At 30.8% G+C, this 18872-nt stretch overlaps 1 protein-coding gene across 1 annotated transcript in view; it reads right to left on the reverse strand.

Annotated features, from left to right (window-relative positions):
• Nucleotides 1-18872, reverse strand: part of LOC132943068 (uncharacterized) — a 93752-nt gene that overhangs the window by 39824 nt on the left and 35056 nt on the right. The window contains 5 exon segments of the mRNA XM_061011865.1: nt 12128-12260; nt 13180-13407; nt 14295-14580; nt 15349-15518; nt 17575-17822. Of these exon segments, the coding sequence (XP_060867848.1) occupies nt 12128-12260; nt 13180-13407; nt 14295-14580; nt 15349-15518; nt 17575-17822 (1065 nt within the window).

The following is an 18872-nucleotide window of genomic DNA, read 5'->3' on the forward strand; positions in this document are numbered from 1 at the left end:
TGTTATAAAACCATTTTTAGACTATAATATTAAACTTAATACAAACATTTCACTAACAGAAAAACTACTCGTTCAAATGTCGAATTAGATACATCATAATAATATGTAAAAAATCCACTAAATAATTTACAATTAAAAAAGGGGGGTTCTTGTTTGAACTACAAAAAATGTGTATTACTGCAAGACACTCATTATTTAATGAAATAATGGGGATGAGTATGCTTGGTGAATCACTTTGTATATAATATTATATACACAATTTGGAAGCTGCAGTGTTTACTGCACTTTTCGTCAATCACAATAAATTTAAAAGTATAGGTATCAATATCGGTACATCGGAAATACACTTATCGATTTTATTAACGCATTTATGGACTGATGTGATGCTTATATTTTTAAATACACAGTTAACTGCTGTAATGTGAATGTTTTCCTCGAATAATATAAATCTCTTATAATTTATAAACCGGTGGCAATAATCAATGGCTAAAATGGTTTTAATTTTGGATCAAGGTTATAAACTTTTATTATAACAAAACTATAACGGAAATAAAAACTGTACGCGTGCCCTGCAGCTGATTCGTTGAATGTGGCATACAACTGATAAGACATGTAATCACACTACTGATATTCGCATATTACAATTATCGTATCCTTAAATAATTTACGACTGTAAAAATGTCGTATAAACATTAGATAACAAATAATATCAGTAATTTAAGCTCAAGGCCGAAGTGAAATACAATTTTGAAGTAATCTACCTATTGTCGGAAATTGTATACACCAATGGTGTGTAATATCGATACCATAATTCGTAAATTAACCTTTAGGTACTATATATATTACTAAAATAACTATATTGTGAAAGTTTTAGATCGCAGAAAACACAATTAATATGAGATACTCATACTACAACTACATTATATTAATGTAAAAGATAAAAGGTGTTTTATATTTAAAAATCGTACCTATAGTTACATATAAGTGAAATTTTACCTCGCCTGACATTTTCCTGCTATACAATAAATACTATAATATGCTATACTATACGTTATTCGCAAATAACACAAAATAAGAATTTAATTCAAACAATCAAAATAATTTCTTTCGGACCACTTTTACTAAGTACTGATGCAAAGTGACAATTTCACGAAATCGTAACGAAATGTTATCGAAATTGTAATTTACATAAATAATAATGTTATATGCTTATGAGTTATGGTTTCACCTATAAAATATTATCTGTGCTGTTTAGGTATGTTAGGCAGCTATATCTGCCGTTTCGAAAATGATTTTTTGTTACTCGCAGTTAGGTCAGTATAAGTATAGTTGTTCGTCTTGACCCGCCTCGGAGATTTATTCTTTTTCGGACCACTTGGCAAGTTTATGTGAGTGCATATTTAATAATTATCGTAGGTATAGCTATAGTGCCTATTAGAGCCTGGAGGTAACTTAACGCTGTATGTTTAATGTATTTATTTAAGTAAAATGTTCCACTATTATCTATTGATTAAATCTAAAATACTCTTACACAACGAGCGCGATAAAATACCGCACGAAACTAATTTGCGCATATTATATAATATTATCGAAATGTGCGAAACGCTTGTAATTAATTTTTTTTTATTATTATTAATACAACACTGTAAAAAATTTGGTTTAAATTAGTATTATTATTTTTTTTTTATATACTTACATATTTATTCTTTTCTACTTACGTTAAAAAGACTATTTATCATATCTAATATTATATTATATTGAAACGTTCCGAGTGTCAAATACAATTACAAATATTCCGGTATAGTCATGATATTCTCAAAAATTATGAACTATTATAATATAATAATAGGATAAACTATGAAAGCACTATATTCGACATTTTCTAAGATAATTTGAGTAGCGAAACAATCTTCGATGGATATAAATCATATAATTTTTTTTATACATATAATATTATTATATATTCTCATCATTACCGGCTGCAGTGACGGACAGATTTCAACTTTCTACCTACAAACAACTTGTGGGATCCATTTAGAAGTCAGTATATAACAATCACACTCTAAACAATTAAAATTTTTTAGGTATAGCTGCAACTGAAGTGCAATTTAAAACTAACATTTTAAATTTTAATATATTATAATATAATAATATTTTGTATAATGTTTGTGTATATCACTGTGCGCACATCCAAAACTGTATATACTTATGTATAGGAAAGATACAAATATTATATTTAAACCTTTTTTGCGTTTTAATTTCAAAATAAATGTATAATTATGGCTATTGTTATTGAAATAATTGAATCATAATAAGTTATATTATAATATTATAGTTGATTCCCAAAGAGGTATTAACGTGTGCTATGAACGATTTTATTTATGAAATCTATACCTATACTATTATAATATGCTCTAAATGAATTAATATTATACATTATGATTACTGCCAGCTGGTGTATATTAATATCATGATATGTATTATGAATTTTAGTTTTATGCGCTTACAAAATTTAATTTCGGTTCGTACATGTACGCAAATAGTTATAAATTATTCTGCAGGGTGTCTCACCACGTGTTGGTTCACGTCAATGGTATTAACTTTAATCAAACGCAATCGAAATTACAAAATTATTTATGTATACAGTTGATTCGCACGATAAGTCAAACACTTTCATAACTCGAAAACCTTCATCGGTATACCATAACTCGAAGTTTTTTCTCGCTCCTTGAAGTGTTTATAAGTTATATATTTTCAGGTAGGTACATAACTCGAAAAACGCATTAGTCGAATTAATTTTTATCCCCCCTGCAGGCGGAGATTTGAATCGTCGAGACTAGAATGTATACCTAATACGTATAATCAGGTGTGATATATATATGTAGGTACGTCTCGTAAATCGGTAAGAATATTATAATCGATGGCAATACGAATGTGACGCTAAGACACTTGGACGTCACCAGTACCTACCCATCTGTACCTACTATTACTGTTAAACCACTTCGTTTATATACTTACAATAATAATATCACACGCCGTCCGACCGGTGCAAGCAATGTAATAATAAAAGTTGCTCTGGCGGCGGCGTGAGAGGATTAATGTTTATAAATCGTATATTTTATACGGACGCCATTTAATCCGTTAGTCGTGTGAAACGTGTGTGACTGAAAAAAAATTGTATTTATATACGCTTCGTGAAATAAATTAAATCGCTCGGTGACACGTCGTAAAGTCGCTCACGTCATCGTGGTCCTCAATAGTTCAATATAACATACAGGGTGGTTCTTTTAACGAAAAATTGCACACTCGTCAACCACGTAGATTTTTGTGTTTTAGTATACTATATTATAATAAAATATAGTATATATTGTATAGTAATACCTATATAACATTATAATAACAGTCTTAAGACAAAATTTAATTAGTTTTTTACTAATGCCTATTGTGTTATGTTTTAGTATGGGATTTTAATCGGAATCGATATTATAATGTCGGTGCAACAGCATAAGCGTGCGAAAGAAAACAGTCCATATTATGTAACTCAATATATTTTAATGTACATCATTACCTGGTTAGGCCCTTAGAATATTAGATACTATGCAGTACCAGCGTACAATACTGCAGTACTCATCTACATATACTTTCTTGAAAATTGTGCATCACTCTCGGCTGAATTCGCGATTTAAAAAAAAACAATACGCGTCTGCCGTCTGCCTTTTCGAAAATATTACGTTTATAGTGTTACGAGCACCGCCCTGTAGGTAATGTACACCGTGCGCAGTATACACCGGGGAAAAGTTGAAACGATTTTTGCCCTCTATCTACGGTGGCGTGTATAGCGTAATAATAATAATATAAAAATTATCGCGATTATGGTCGAACCGTCGCTTACTTATATCTACTGTGATCATATTATGGTATAGTGGTAGGTAGCAATGATGATGATGACGATGATGATAACGGGATAATCTACACGGCGGAATCGATAACTCCACACCGCGATCTGACACCTGCTGAATTGTATATATTATGTTATTTTTTTTTATATCATTCGAACGCTTTAGAAAATCACGCGACGAATAAAAATAATGAAATGCGAGGCGGGGCGGAGAAACAATAATAATAATGTGCACGCGTAATAATGGTCGCATATATATATATTATATATATATAATATACGATATGTATTATTATAAATTATTGCACGCGCTCGCGTTTTGCCCGGCGGGACCGTTTCGTGTTGCCACCGTTTAATGGGCCCGTCCGACGCTTTATGAGATTGAGTGATTAAAATCTCGTAAAAAAAAATAATAAAAACCATAATGATAATAATAATAATAATATAAACCGCAAATCGTTTTACAACGCGCTATATGGCAATACCCGCGAGGGCTCGGCATGTCAGCGCGTCGGCGGTTCAAACGTACACAATGTTATAATATGATCAATTATTATTATTATTATTATTATTGTCATACCTATCTGAATGTCGTGGAAAAAAATTAATTAAATAATATTATATTATAATATAATACGCACCGGGGTCGAGAGAAAAATATAAATCGTACGTATGGCTTGTGCAGACCTATACCAACAATAAATCGAGTTATTTGGCGCGTGCTTCGTTAGCCGTGACGTAAATCTAACGAATTCCTGAATATTATACATTATTTGTTGTTTATTTTCGTATATTACTGGTTTTGATAATATTATAATATCATGTTTTATTTTTCCCGCCTTGCCAGACTGAACCATAGCGTGCATACGTAATTCGTACTCGAGACGTGATATCGTTGGACGTATATACACATCATAAGCAATATAGCAATATAGCACAATAATAATTGTTCGCGTTTGTGATGCGTTTGTGAAATAATAATTTGCAAGTACAACTACAGAGAATGTGATAAAATTAGATCACTAGTTAGTAGTTATCTTTCAAACCCATAAATGGCATCGAATGTTGCAGAAGAAACGCCGTGAGATAATATAGGTATAGTCTGCGTGTATGTCTGTGTATTATGCTCACAACAATGATATATTATAATACTATTTGAGCGATCCTCTGCGGAAATATGCGTTGTATACACAAACGTTAAGAATTCTTTTAATCATAATAGCGACGAAAAAGACGTGTTTAGAGTATAATATATAATATATATTTATAACGTACCTGGTACTTATAATACGTCATGAAAACGGCGGACAACTGCGTAATTGGAAAAAATTGTATAATAATGATATGTTAATTAGAGTCAGGATGTTTACGTACTAAAAAATGAATAAATACATACACTTATGCTCTAAAAAATTGATAGTTAAGGATGACAAATTTAAAAATATGCATTAAACTTTTTTTAAATTTTAATCATACAATAATTACAATTAAAAAAGATATAATGTTTTAAAAATAATAATTTTGCATTTTACAAGTACATTATAGGTACATTCCATGTAATTGCATATACATTTCATGATAATTAAGAGAGCTACATTGAACAACAATAGTTAATTTAAAATATTCGACAGTCTACTTACATGTATATCTCCGAACATCAAAATGGGATTCACGACAATAAATAAACGATAATTTACATAGGTATAATCTACCGTCTATAAAAATACAGATATACAAAATTACAAACTTCGATTGTGGCTTGGTGTGGCGCAGTGAGTACACTTAACTGCAGAAATGCACTGAGTGTACGTAACGGCCGGCGTTAATAGTTCCCGGATGGGTGACCACCCGGGATTTTAGCAACGAATCCCAGCCACACATACAAAACGTGTTTTCAACCGTTCCTCCCCCTACTAACAACAACCTAAACAAACAAATAAACCAGCAGAGCTAATGGCCTAAGTTGCCGGGCCCAAGCTCAATAAAAACAAAAACTTAGATTCAGTTTTAGTTAGTTACGTTTTTTTTTATTGATATTTTGTATCTAAAATTATAACAATTGATTAAAACCAGAAAAAAACATACTATCTATCATGCACACATGGAAAACTAAATTTTGATATTTTAATCTATAGCATCAATAAAAAAATTTCTTTCTAAAGAACCCGTGCAATAGTACATCCTTGAAAATATACAAAATCATAAACATCCTAATCCTAATAATAATATACATAATATCAAATACAAATATTAATTATTATCATACCATAGTATAATATTTTATAATATTAACCTAACCATTTTTACTACATATTTTTTATTTAATTTTTCAAATGAGACTATGTTTTTGAACATATATAAATCAAATTTTGAACTAGTAGGTAGGTTAAGAAATATAGTTAGAATATTTTCCTAAATTTTGATATTCATTATTTTTTAGATGATGAGTGTTTACTGTTAAAGAATCGTCAGTATTTACAGGTACCTAATTTTTAATATAAAATGATCAATGACAATTATTTTAAAGCACATAATGTTTATAGAGTAAATATATTTGTTAAAAATGAACTCATTTGCAATAGATGCCTCTATGTGGTTTCTCACACTTTTGTATCGTTAGAATATATTAGGACATTAGGTATACCTAAAGTCCTAAACTGTCTGGCGAACACTCCAATCATGTGCATCTCCACGTGACATCATGCCATTATTGAAACCGGTTACACTTAGGTAAGGAGTGGCTTGAGGATGCACAGAAGAACCGATTTTCGTCGGCCGTGTTCTCTCACTGGATTGAGTATACGAAATAACATTCTAATCGCTATATTCATTGTATTATATATTATTGTGTTGTCTCTCATGACATGAAAAGTTTTTGTGGACAGCATCCTCATGGAAATAGCACAACTCCTATGTATTAATTGATCTATATAGATTGGTGTAAGCAATGTTATATTTTAGTACAATTATATAATAATAATTTCTGTTATGTCGTATTTTATAATTTATCATATATGCATATGAGTACCTAAATATTATATATTATTACGCGGGTTGGTTGTGTGGATCAAGATGCCAAGGTATAACCAATACGATCGATAATAATGTACCATGTACCAGGTACGTCGTACACATTTTGTACCTGATATAAACGTCGGAAATATAATTCCCTCGAGACCTATTTACGATACGAATAAAATTGCAAAATAATACAAACTCGGGCACATACGCATCGCGTGCATCGCGTACACCTATTATATATATATTATAAACACCTCGTTGATTGCATGTGTGTGTTAATTCTATTGTTTTATTTTTCATTATGATTATATGTGTACGTAGTAGTGCGTACAACTCTTTATAGTATAATAATTATTGTACTTACATGCAAATCGAAACGAAAATATAAACGCGCGATCTCTTCATCCGTTTTTCGATTGCGAATATTGAACGTCGCCGCTGCAGAACAATAGACGCGCGTACACAACAATCGCGATATATCGTAATAAAAAAAAAAATATTAATAACAATAATAATAGTAATTATTGTCAATTGTCATTATTGTCGACGGAATCTCGGATTTCAGTACCTTCCTACAAATAATATACCATTCACGAATTTCATCACGTTTGCCGATTTCAGAAACGGACACAGCGCGACAATTAATTTATTGTTATATTATAGAGACGTGCGCGCGTGCGCTCTTGTATGTATTATTAGGTACCTAGGTATACTGCTGTATGTAATATTAAACAATAAAAATAATCAATTCGCTGTTCCACACACGCAATATATTTTTTATTGTTGAATCGTCATTACGTCTTGCATATTATTGTTTTGGTTTGTAGAATTTAATCGCGGGATGTTCAATTTTTTTGTGTTTTTTTTTGTCATTTACGTGTGTATTGGTATCTATGTTTTGCATCCGTTCAGGCTTTCAGCGAACGTAAGACGCTTTCTTTTTGGCGCACGCGTATACAATAACAAAATGTGTATACTACACATAAACAGGGTTTTTCATCAAACACGATTACCATCATTTCCCCTTAAATTATGCATTTTTTCAAATTCTGATTTTTAAAAATTTGATCTACTTCCTCCACTCTTAAAAAAAATAGTACTAAAAAGACTTGAGACTTTTTTATGCCATTTAAGAGGATGTTCTGTAGTGACTCCAGCATGTTTTTTTCTAATGAGAAGCAGAGAACCTTTTTTTGTTTACTGTAAATTCTTAAACAGTTTATATTTATTCAGGAATATACTTAGATGAATATAATATTCAATGTTCAAACATAAGATATTGAGTTTAGTGTTAAAAATAAACATAATAATACCACTATTTACAATTACAAATAGGTATAGAAATAAAGCCAATAATGATTTGAAAAATTATAATAATTAATATCCATCTATTATTATTTTATAATACATTTTTTAAAAGGTTCCTTAGTATTTTATTAATATCAAATATGTAACGATAGATTGATGCCGGATTGCATAAATAATTAATTAATTTAATGTCTCACGAAAATTAAATAGCTAGTCTAATTATGGGACATGGGCCTCTAAATCATGTTTAAGTCCATTAGCTCATACATTAAATGTTTATTGAAACCGCCAACCAGACATATCTAGGTACATAATATTACATATAATTTATATTTTATGTAAAAAGTAAATCCATTATTAAAAACGATTATCCCAAATACACAAGGTTTAAAAGCTTAGAAACTACTCGTTATAATAATTTTAATTTAGATACATTATATAACATTAAAAAAAAAACTATGGTTCTTATTTGAAAAAAAACCATGTTTATACGTTTTAAGGTTTAAATGGTATACAAATCTAAGTATTGAAAAATGTGAATAAGACATAATATTATACTTAAGACCATTATCCTGTGTATACAATGAATGTAAAATAATAACATTATAATATAATTTAGCTGTTTTGTTCTCTAAGCAAACGGACGTGCGCGATCGTCATCAACTTCTTTCCCTACAAGGACATCACGTATACCTATAATAGTTTCTACCACCGCGTGGTGAATTTGATTGATTTTTCTTATACAATTATAGGTATGTACCCTAAATCTACAGTACTGTAATTCTTCCAAAGTTAAATTCTACATTGAATACCAAAATTATATGTTTGAGAAACGCTTTGGATTTTTATTTTACGATAAAAAAGTGTTCTTTACTAAATGAAATTCAAGCATTAACCATCTTCGATTGTAAATTTGTTATTGGATGGAGATGTTGACTTTAATTATTCAGTCATCTTATATACTAAATCGATTAGCAATGATTTGTTTTCATGTAATAATATTATACAATAAATATGCCTCACAAATAATTCTAGCACGTTAACAATGTTTAACTCGGAGTTAATCATAGAGCGTTGATCATTATTGGAAAATCTCTAATAATACTTAAACATTTTTTTTTTTTTTTTGTAAATCATGAAAAAAGGTTGCAGCATAAATTTAATTAAAAAAAATATATATATATTTATATTTTTTTTAAATATTCGTACTACGCATCGTGAACTATTTGCAGGGTTACTTTCCAATTAATTCACATAATGCGTATATTATCGGTAACTGCAAAGTTTTGCACATTATAATATACGCGTTGCACAACAATTTATTTTATACTATATTATGAGCTGTTATCGTCGTCCATATTATTGTCGCTAGAATTCAATCTGAAGTCATTCTGTTTACGTTTCCGCGCACGATATCGCCGTGGTACGTATAATAATATATAACAATAACACATTTATTTAAGTCATGTCACGTGCAGGCTTACCTAAATGCACATGCACCGGCGATTGACGGCTTTTTCGACATTTACCTGCCTATACTATATGTATAATATACCGCAAAATCATTTCGTTTCGACAGACTTTGTCACCGACGGCTGCGGCATATCCTATTTGATATATACCGACCCCGACGACTATATTATTATTATAAAATAATAGCTGATGGTAATATTATTATAATGTCGTCGTAATGTGGTCTATATAATAATATATTGTATTATAATAGGTAATATTATATTATATTATTATTATTATTATTATTATTATATAGATAATATGGGTACCTCGGATAATAATGCGCGGGACAAGCGGCGGCGGTGGTTTTCGAACGGTCAGAAATCAGCTGGTTTCGCAATAATTATAATTATCATAATAATAATAATAATATATAGCCGCGGTTCCAAATATGGGCCCAATTAACAATATATTACCCGGGTAATTGTGCTCGACGTGGCTTTCAGCGCGAGTATAATATTATTTTCATATATGCGATTTCGTGCGTTCCCTGCGGAGAACCGCCGCCGTCGAAACGAAGTGCACAATAATATATTCCTAATAATCTAACGATACGCGTAATAGGTAAGTATCGATATTATTATTATTATTATTATTAGATGGTATTATAATAATATCACGTCGGCTCACACGGTACTATAATATAATAAGCGCCACCGAGCGGGTAGCGGCGTCGGCGACAGCGGACGACAACAATGCTGCAGTCGCTATAGGGTCTCTTCGATGCCGCGGGAAAACATGACTTTGTCTAACGGTCCGCATAGTCACATAGTATAATATAATATCATAATACAGTATGCGAGCGAATATTATTATAATATATTATACCTAGTTACCGATATATTATATGGCTAAGCCGACGCCAGTAATAATGTAATATATACGCCTATTATAGTGTATTATTATATTTGCCAGAAAAGGTTATTTCGTTCGTGGTCTGCCGTTTTGTTCTGTGCTCGCGAAAGCGAGTTTAACGTTCTTAAAAGCCCTCGGGGTAGTGTCGGGCTGGGTTGAGTTTTCAAAAACGATTTTTTTATTATCTCGTGGGGTCGGTCCGAGTGTGCGACGGGGAGGTGACGGTAATGTGGCAACTACATACGATTATTGTTTTATTTTATTTTTCCGAAGACATACTCTCACACTGTATGTAGCATGAGTTATTTCCCTTTTTGCTGTATATCTGTGGAAAATCGGGGGGAAAAAGTATTCATGGGGAAAATTATACACAAGTATTAGCAAAACCCCATTGGCAGATAACGATATTATTTTTTAAAGCGCTGGGTTTATCCTCAATAGTCCCCTAGTCGGCCCTATAGCATAATATATGAAAAAATTCAACTATGACGATGGTTGTCAACATAACTAAATAACATTAATAACTAACTCAAAAAGTTTAACCTACTTTTAAATATAGTCATTATAGCATGATAAATTTATTTTTTGTTTGGTTTACCAAATTTAATAAGTAAGACATTTTTTTTCGGAGACTATTGCCATACTAACCTTCCCGTGGTGTCTCCTGGGTAACGCAAACAGGCAGATAACTCGGGAATAATCAATATTATGTGATCTGGGATCCAAATGAACTCTCGGGACTAAATTAATATATGAAGTAAATCTCAGGAATCTAAACACATTCACAAGGAACGTTAACACGTATCGTTTACTCAATACGTGGTCTTCAACCTTATTAGTCTTGTAACTCTCGTGATAAATTATTATTTATAATATGAGACCCCTATAATCTCAACAAAAAAAACAAGTTGGTTCATAATTAATCCTGTTTTATTTGTTTTAAGTGTTTTGTTTTTAATTAATTTAGTATCATAAAACGTATAATGTTAATTTTTATTCACCATGTAAAATTGAATAAAATATATTTCAAATGTTCAACTATATTCTGTTTTTAAAATTATTACAAAAGTATATCGCGACCTAATTCTGAATCTCACGCGACCTACTGTTTGAAGACCACTGGTGTACGGTATATTAAGGTATAAACAACAGACGTTTTAATATATATCACATATGAGTCATACGTGTATAAATAAATGTAAACACTAGTTCAGTCATTTTACAAGTCACTGTTGTAGCAAGTATGTACATTCTACTTTTAAAATGCAGTGAACAATAACTAAATGTTATACAAAATACCTATGCATGTAAATAATGTAATTATGACTTAATATGTGCATTGAGAAAATGTGTCTACAAATAAAGTATATAATAATACACGTGACATGTGAACAATACGCTAATAATAAAACCGAAAATTAATTATGAATCATAAAAAATGTATGACATTATTTCCTACTAAAGGGATTCAACTTAAACGTATAGTATCACGTGTAAACGAATAATGTAAATTGTAATAATAAATCTTACCTTTAAACCGTCCCTGAGCCACGTAATTTTCGGCAATGGGTCACCCACGATTTCTGAATCGATTATCACTTCTTGGCCTTCTTCTACTTCTTGAAATTTTGGTTTTACGACGAACTTTGGTTTTTTTGAATATCTATTCGAGAAATAACATTGATTTTGATATAGGATCTTGTGTATAGTATTGTAAAAAAGAATAACATTGGTGCACCCCTACGATTAGCATTTGAGATGGATTTATAAAAAATTATAGCTATGGGACTAATTATTTTTATTCGATGATATAATTTTGCTAAAAATTAAATTATCTAACAATTTTTAGGGAGTCACGTATTTTGAAATAGGTTTGAAAAATTGGCTAATTATTTGTATTGTATTAAATATAAATAAAATAAAATTACCGATGGTTAAAAATTTGAACTCAAGTGGACGCACCGCACATCAGAAAATAATCCATATACATATCCAATTATAAAATGCCAAAGATGGGCAATAACTTGTCAAAAAGTTAAAGTTAAATTAAACAGTTAATTTTTTTTTTACTTTTTAACTTAACTAGTTAATTGTTTTTGTTTTTAACTTCTTAACTTATTCGGTTAAAATTGTTATTGTTGTAACTTAACATTTTATAGTTAATTATCATTATCGTGCAGTTAAGTTAATTTTCTTTTCGTATCATGCGGAGCCAACGGACAACACTGATTTCTTGACTTTTTTCGATTTCAGTTTTTATTTTTTAATAATAATCTGATGTTTGCTCAGTGTTAAACATTTTAGTAAATGTTTGTGTGAATCAATATACTAGGGTATTTAATGACTTAAAATATTGTAGCTTGAAAAAAATTAACTTGTTATTTTATTTTATTTTCCATCTTAACTTTAAACTCATTGAGTTATATTTTTTCTTTGTTAACTTTTAACTTTAACTGAAGGCAATTTAATTGAATTAACTAAATGTCTTAACTTGTCACAGTTAATTATTTTCATCAACTTGTCCAACCTTGTAAAATGCCTACCCACTGCGGGGTATATAAATATTATTATATTTTACTCACAAATGATTAATCAAAGAGATCTGCTCCATCCCTGTGTCTTTATGTTCACGTTCCACCACATTGACTTCGCAACGACTTTCTACCGTGCCAGTGTCATTTGACACTCTCAACATATAAGTACCTGAATCCCGGTTTGTTACACACGCTATCCTAAGTTCTAGGTTTCCATCGTGATCAGTAATTATGTCTACTCTCCGTCCGTTTCTTAATTGAAGTCCGTCTCTGAACCTGTAAATAAAAATCAATCGAACAATTTTTGACATATAATAAATAACATATTATAATTATGTCTAAACGTAGGCAAGATAGTTTAGTCGTTTTGATAGTAATATAAAATAACTAATTAACCACCTATATACTTTGTTATTATTTATAATATTATACAGATGTCTCGTATGCATATAATATTTTTTTGTGATGTAAAAAAATCCAAAGTTCCATAAGTTTTAATTTTTAAATCAAATCAATTGTTAAGTGTGTGAAAGTATGTTCAAATTGCTCCGGTAGTAGAACTACTACACTAGTCATGAAAATTGGACTTTGTGATTTTATGAAATTTGAGTTTATTAATCGAATGAATCACGGAGGTGAAAGACCCAAGAATAAAACATATTATAATATTATATCTGTTTTAATAAATAACAATACATAAATATTAAAAATTAAATAGTAAATTAAAAATTAAAAATAAACAAATATAATTAATAAATTCTGAAATTTAATAATCTAAAACTAAATGGAAAAACTATGCTAGGAATGTACTTATAAGTCATATTCGTTATTCATTATTTATATATTACTAATTTCGTTAAACTCGCTAAATTGTTCATACTATATGTATCTTATAATCAGATTATAAATCAGAGTCAAATCATTAAAAATATTAAGATATTTATCCTAATTATATCGTGTTTTAATTTACCCCCATTAACCGGTGTAATGAGTATAATAAAGTAGACAATTTTTTCTAACCGCGAGTCGTTCAATAATCGATGACTGTCTACTATAATAGCTGTACCTACCACGACCCCGATCGAAAATATTAAGAACCTAAATGCTACCCGTATTAGACTTAAATGCGCATAAAAAGATTTTGTATCCGAACGGAGGCTCACCATTCGACTTTGACGGGACGATACGCGTCGATTTGTGCGCTCAAAACGATCGAGTCTACAGCTTCGCTGGTCGGCGGTAGACCGAAAACGAACGACGGTACCGCAGGGTCGGTGCGGTTCTTGTTGAACACTTCCAACACGCACCGCGTGGATGCCTTCCCAATCGCGTTGGACGCCACCGCCGCATAAGTACCGCTGTCGTCGTACTTGACTCTGGTCAGCTCCAGGGTGTAGAAGTCGTCCGAATCGTCCCTGACCGGCAGTTTCCTGTCACCCTCCGTTCCACCTGCAAAAACGAGACGCAACCGGTGTCATCATACAATTATAATATATTATTGAACAGCTCTACAACAACTATAGGTGGAGTCTGGTGGAGATCATATTAATTTTCATGAAATAATTATAATATTTTTTTTTGGGGAGGGGGGGGGGGGGTGTCATTCACGAGAGATATTATATTATTAAGAGGACGTGGTACCCGCATGTATTGTGTCCGTTTTACAAGGGCGTAACATAGCAAATTGTACGCTCAGCCGACACGTGTAGCTTCGTTCATTTAAAAATTAGAGTGAATTGACCTCTTATAAAATTTAAAGGTAAGATTATTATCTAGGCAACCTCATGGGCTTTTATTTTAATTTTAAAGCAAGTTATGAGTATTTTCATATGTACAAAAAAAAATTACAGTTTTAAAATACTCATAATTCGCTTTAAATTAAAATATAATAAATAGCCAACGAGGTTGCCTAGTTAATAATCTTACCTTTAGATTTTATAAGAGGTCAATTCACTCCAATTTTTAAACTAACAGAACTACACGTATTCTGTTAAACGCAAAATCGTCTATGTTACGCATTTGTAAACCGAGGGTATCACGACTATCGTCTATCACGTCCTCTTAAGTGACTTCGCACACAGCCTACAACACGATTTTGTGGCGTTCAACATTTTCGATGGACTGATCACTGATTGGATTTTTTTTTTTGGTGTTGTATATTGCCTTTTGCTTGGAAAATCGACAAATTATTAGTACAAGGAAAAAATATATACGTACTCGCAAAGTCTACTGGCCGACCATCCTTGTACCACAGAACCAACGGCGTGGGTAACCCGTTAACTTGACACGACAACCGGACCGTAGAATTGATATCCACTCTTCGGTCGATCAGATGTTTGGTGAATACTGGAGCCGATTCTTTGAAGTCATTGTTTTTCATCAGACACCTACAACAATAAATATTGTAGCATATTATACAAAAAAATATTATGTACATAAACAAATGCGTTATAGCATTAACGTTATTGTCTAGCTCTTATCAATAATTACAATAAAAATAATTACAGTAAATACTATCATTATTTATAATTTTTTTTAGGCTAGACCGATTAGCTAAGCTTCTTTTTCCAAGCGCGCTCTTTAGCCTCCGAATTAAAACATATTTGCACACTCATTGACTCATTACATCAAAAGTATTTTGAAACTATTGAGATAATCCTTTGTTGGCGTCTCTGGTGCAGCTATATGAATACAGTAACAATGTATATAATAATATATTATAGTAAATAATATCAATCCCGTGAATAAAAACGACGAAATATTGTAACTACAAAACAGATGGAAATTAAAATATGTTGTGACATTATAATTAAATATTTTTTAAAAGTTGAATGAAATGTCTTTTGTCCATAGAGTTGGCGATTAACGAATATGTTTCACGAGAACAAAAGACGATAGCTGCCGAAGCGAAATCTCTGTCCGTATTATTTGACCGAATAATATTCGTTAATTACAAACAGTTTGTATATTCAAATAACTGTGATTAAATTTCATTGTGGCACCCAAAGTATTTCACGTACAAATATTATATAATACAGCTGGGTAGAATAACGCAGTTCATAATACCTAAATTATGTACCTACTATTACATCATAATATAAGCATTAACCAATTGTTCGGCCTTGCTCGCAAATCATCTCTGGTATCGTTTTGATATTTGTTGCTACGTTCCAAATATTTTTGACACGTCGAAGGGCACATGATTTTCACGTAAACTATTTTAATTTTAGCACGTTAAAAATATAATGATTACTATATTCAAGTCTCGTGTATTCAGTGCATTGATTTCATAAACAAAGGAGATTTAATAAAAAAAAGGTTCAATTGATTATACCCATTAATTATTGTAATAAATAAATAAATAATAAAAACCCACTAAGACAAATAATATTTGTAGAGAAAATTCAAACAAATATTTGGTGAGTCAAAAATCAAAATAGCATGTTACATGCCTATTGATTTGTTTTTTTATCTTCTCAAATTATGCCATCGTCTATTCATGTAATGTAGTAACGTATATTATAATATAATATTAATAACTGTTTGAAAATATTTTCCTTGTGCTCCATTCATAAAAACGTTGGCTTGAATTTTCTAATCTATACCTAGAGAGCATTGTCGTTAAAACTTAATTTTGACACAGAGCTTAAAAAAAAAAGAACAAAATAATGATATCTTTTTGTGTACAGTTTAATTTCCATTAACCTACTGAATGTAATATAGAAAGACGGATGTTATTTTAAATATTCGTATAATACCGTCATGGGCTTAGTGGTTATAATTATACTATGATTATAGTTAAAGACGTGTTGAACATATCATGGAAGTTATGGCGATAAACTGAAAACTGTATTTTTTTTGTTCGATTGTAAGATTATAGTTTAATGAAAATCTGTTAGTAGTTAATACATTATATTAAAGTAGTTAATCAGTTAGTATCTGTATTTATAGGTACTAATCACTACTAGATCTATCGATAGTATTAATATTACCTAGTAGTTACCCATCATACTCGTATATAGCAAACAAATATTAAACTCTAATAACAGCAAAATTTAAATTACACATGAAATTGAATGATAAATTAATCAGTTTTTCAGATATATGATGATTAGATGATGAATCATCTCTAAGTCAAATCAATAAATAAATATTTTATTAAAAAATTTCTTAAAATAATTATTTGAATTATTATTTAGTGTAAAATCCTAACTTTACATAAATACTCGTTAATGTTCCTATAGAAATACACACTAATAACACTTTAAAATATGCAAAGTAAATGTATCACTTTTGAAATATCTATCGCTGTAGCATGATTCAAATTATATGTACTTGGAATGTCCTAGAGCGCCAAAAAACGAAACCTCGGGGTTTTGGAACTTTGGAAGGAGGGAAATCGAATAACATTATACACTGCGTATCGCATAATAAAGTACTCACCCTTGAAGCCTCCGTTCCGCCTCCACAATCTTGCGGTTGGCTATCACTTGGACGACGGTCAACGTGCACACCCTCCCCTGGTCGTTGACGGCTTCGCAAGAGTACCGACCCGCGTCACAGTCCACTGCGTCCGCGATCGTCAGCGTACACTTTCCTCCATCCGTGCGCCCGACCGCGTGTCTGTCCGACGCCAGCAAAGGTTCGCCGTCTTTGAACCACCTCACCCGCGGCTCCGGAACACCTCGTACCTGTCACCATCAAATCCATTTCGGAATGTCAGTTAACACCACCAAAGCAAAATCATCGTTTTATATATTTTTAAAAATTAAATATCATACTTTTGTTTTGAAAATAACTTTACGCCGGATTGACTGGTGGCACTGATATTTGGTGCTATCTCATCCTCAATAATATATTATCAATAAGATAGCCAAATATCAGTGCCACCAGTCAATCCGGCGTAAAATTATTTTCAAAACAAAAGTATGTTATTTTATTTTTAAAAACGGACTTGTGCCCTTTTTCACAAACACCGTCCTTATATAGTTATGAGCGTGGGTATTTTTTTGCTTTTATGATGCGATATGTATGAAAACTGAAAAGGTCATGAATACTACGGATCTTATTTTATCGAAACAAGAGAAAAGGATTTTTTCAGAATTTTGAATTTTCTATTATACCTATATATATTTATATTTATATTTTATATACCTATATGTCCTATATATTATAAAAATGTGAAATAAGTTTTTAACATGGAATATTTTTGGACTGAATACAACTTTCTTTTTTACCGATTGTCTTGCTTAACTCTTTGCTTATCAGTTATCACCATAGAAATGAAAAAAATAAAAAAATAATATTAAAAATCAATCTATAATTATAATTAATTCAATAAATTCCTAAAAAAATATTCAATGCTATTTAAATATTTATCCACTGCACTATACCCAAAATGCCAAACATCTCTAAGAATATCAAATACATCGATGATTCTTAAATTTTCCTTGGAGAGGAAATAACAGATTTTGCGTAACGCTTTGTGTATTGCCATAGAAACGTAAATAATTAAACAAGTTTATAATATATTAATATTCTTAATTAATTAAAATCCTAACAATACTACTAGATATTTTTCCACTGAGCTATACTCAAAAACATATCTATGGTTCTTCAATTTAATCGAGACTCCGGAAGTCTTTTTAGCTTCTTTTTTACCAATATGGGAGCTATATAAGGTGACTTACCATAAACTTCGTTTTGAATCATCAAAATTGAATATTTTTTTGTTTATTTGT

Source organism: Metopolophium dirhodum, chromosome 4, assembly GCF_019925205.1.
Source record: "Metopolophium dirhodum isolate CAU chromosome 4, ASM1992520v1, whole genome shotgun sequence".
NCBI classification, from domain to species: Eukaryota; Metazoa; Arthropoda; class Insecta; order Hemiptera; family Aphididae; genus Metopolophium; species Metopolophium dirhodum.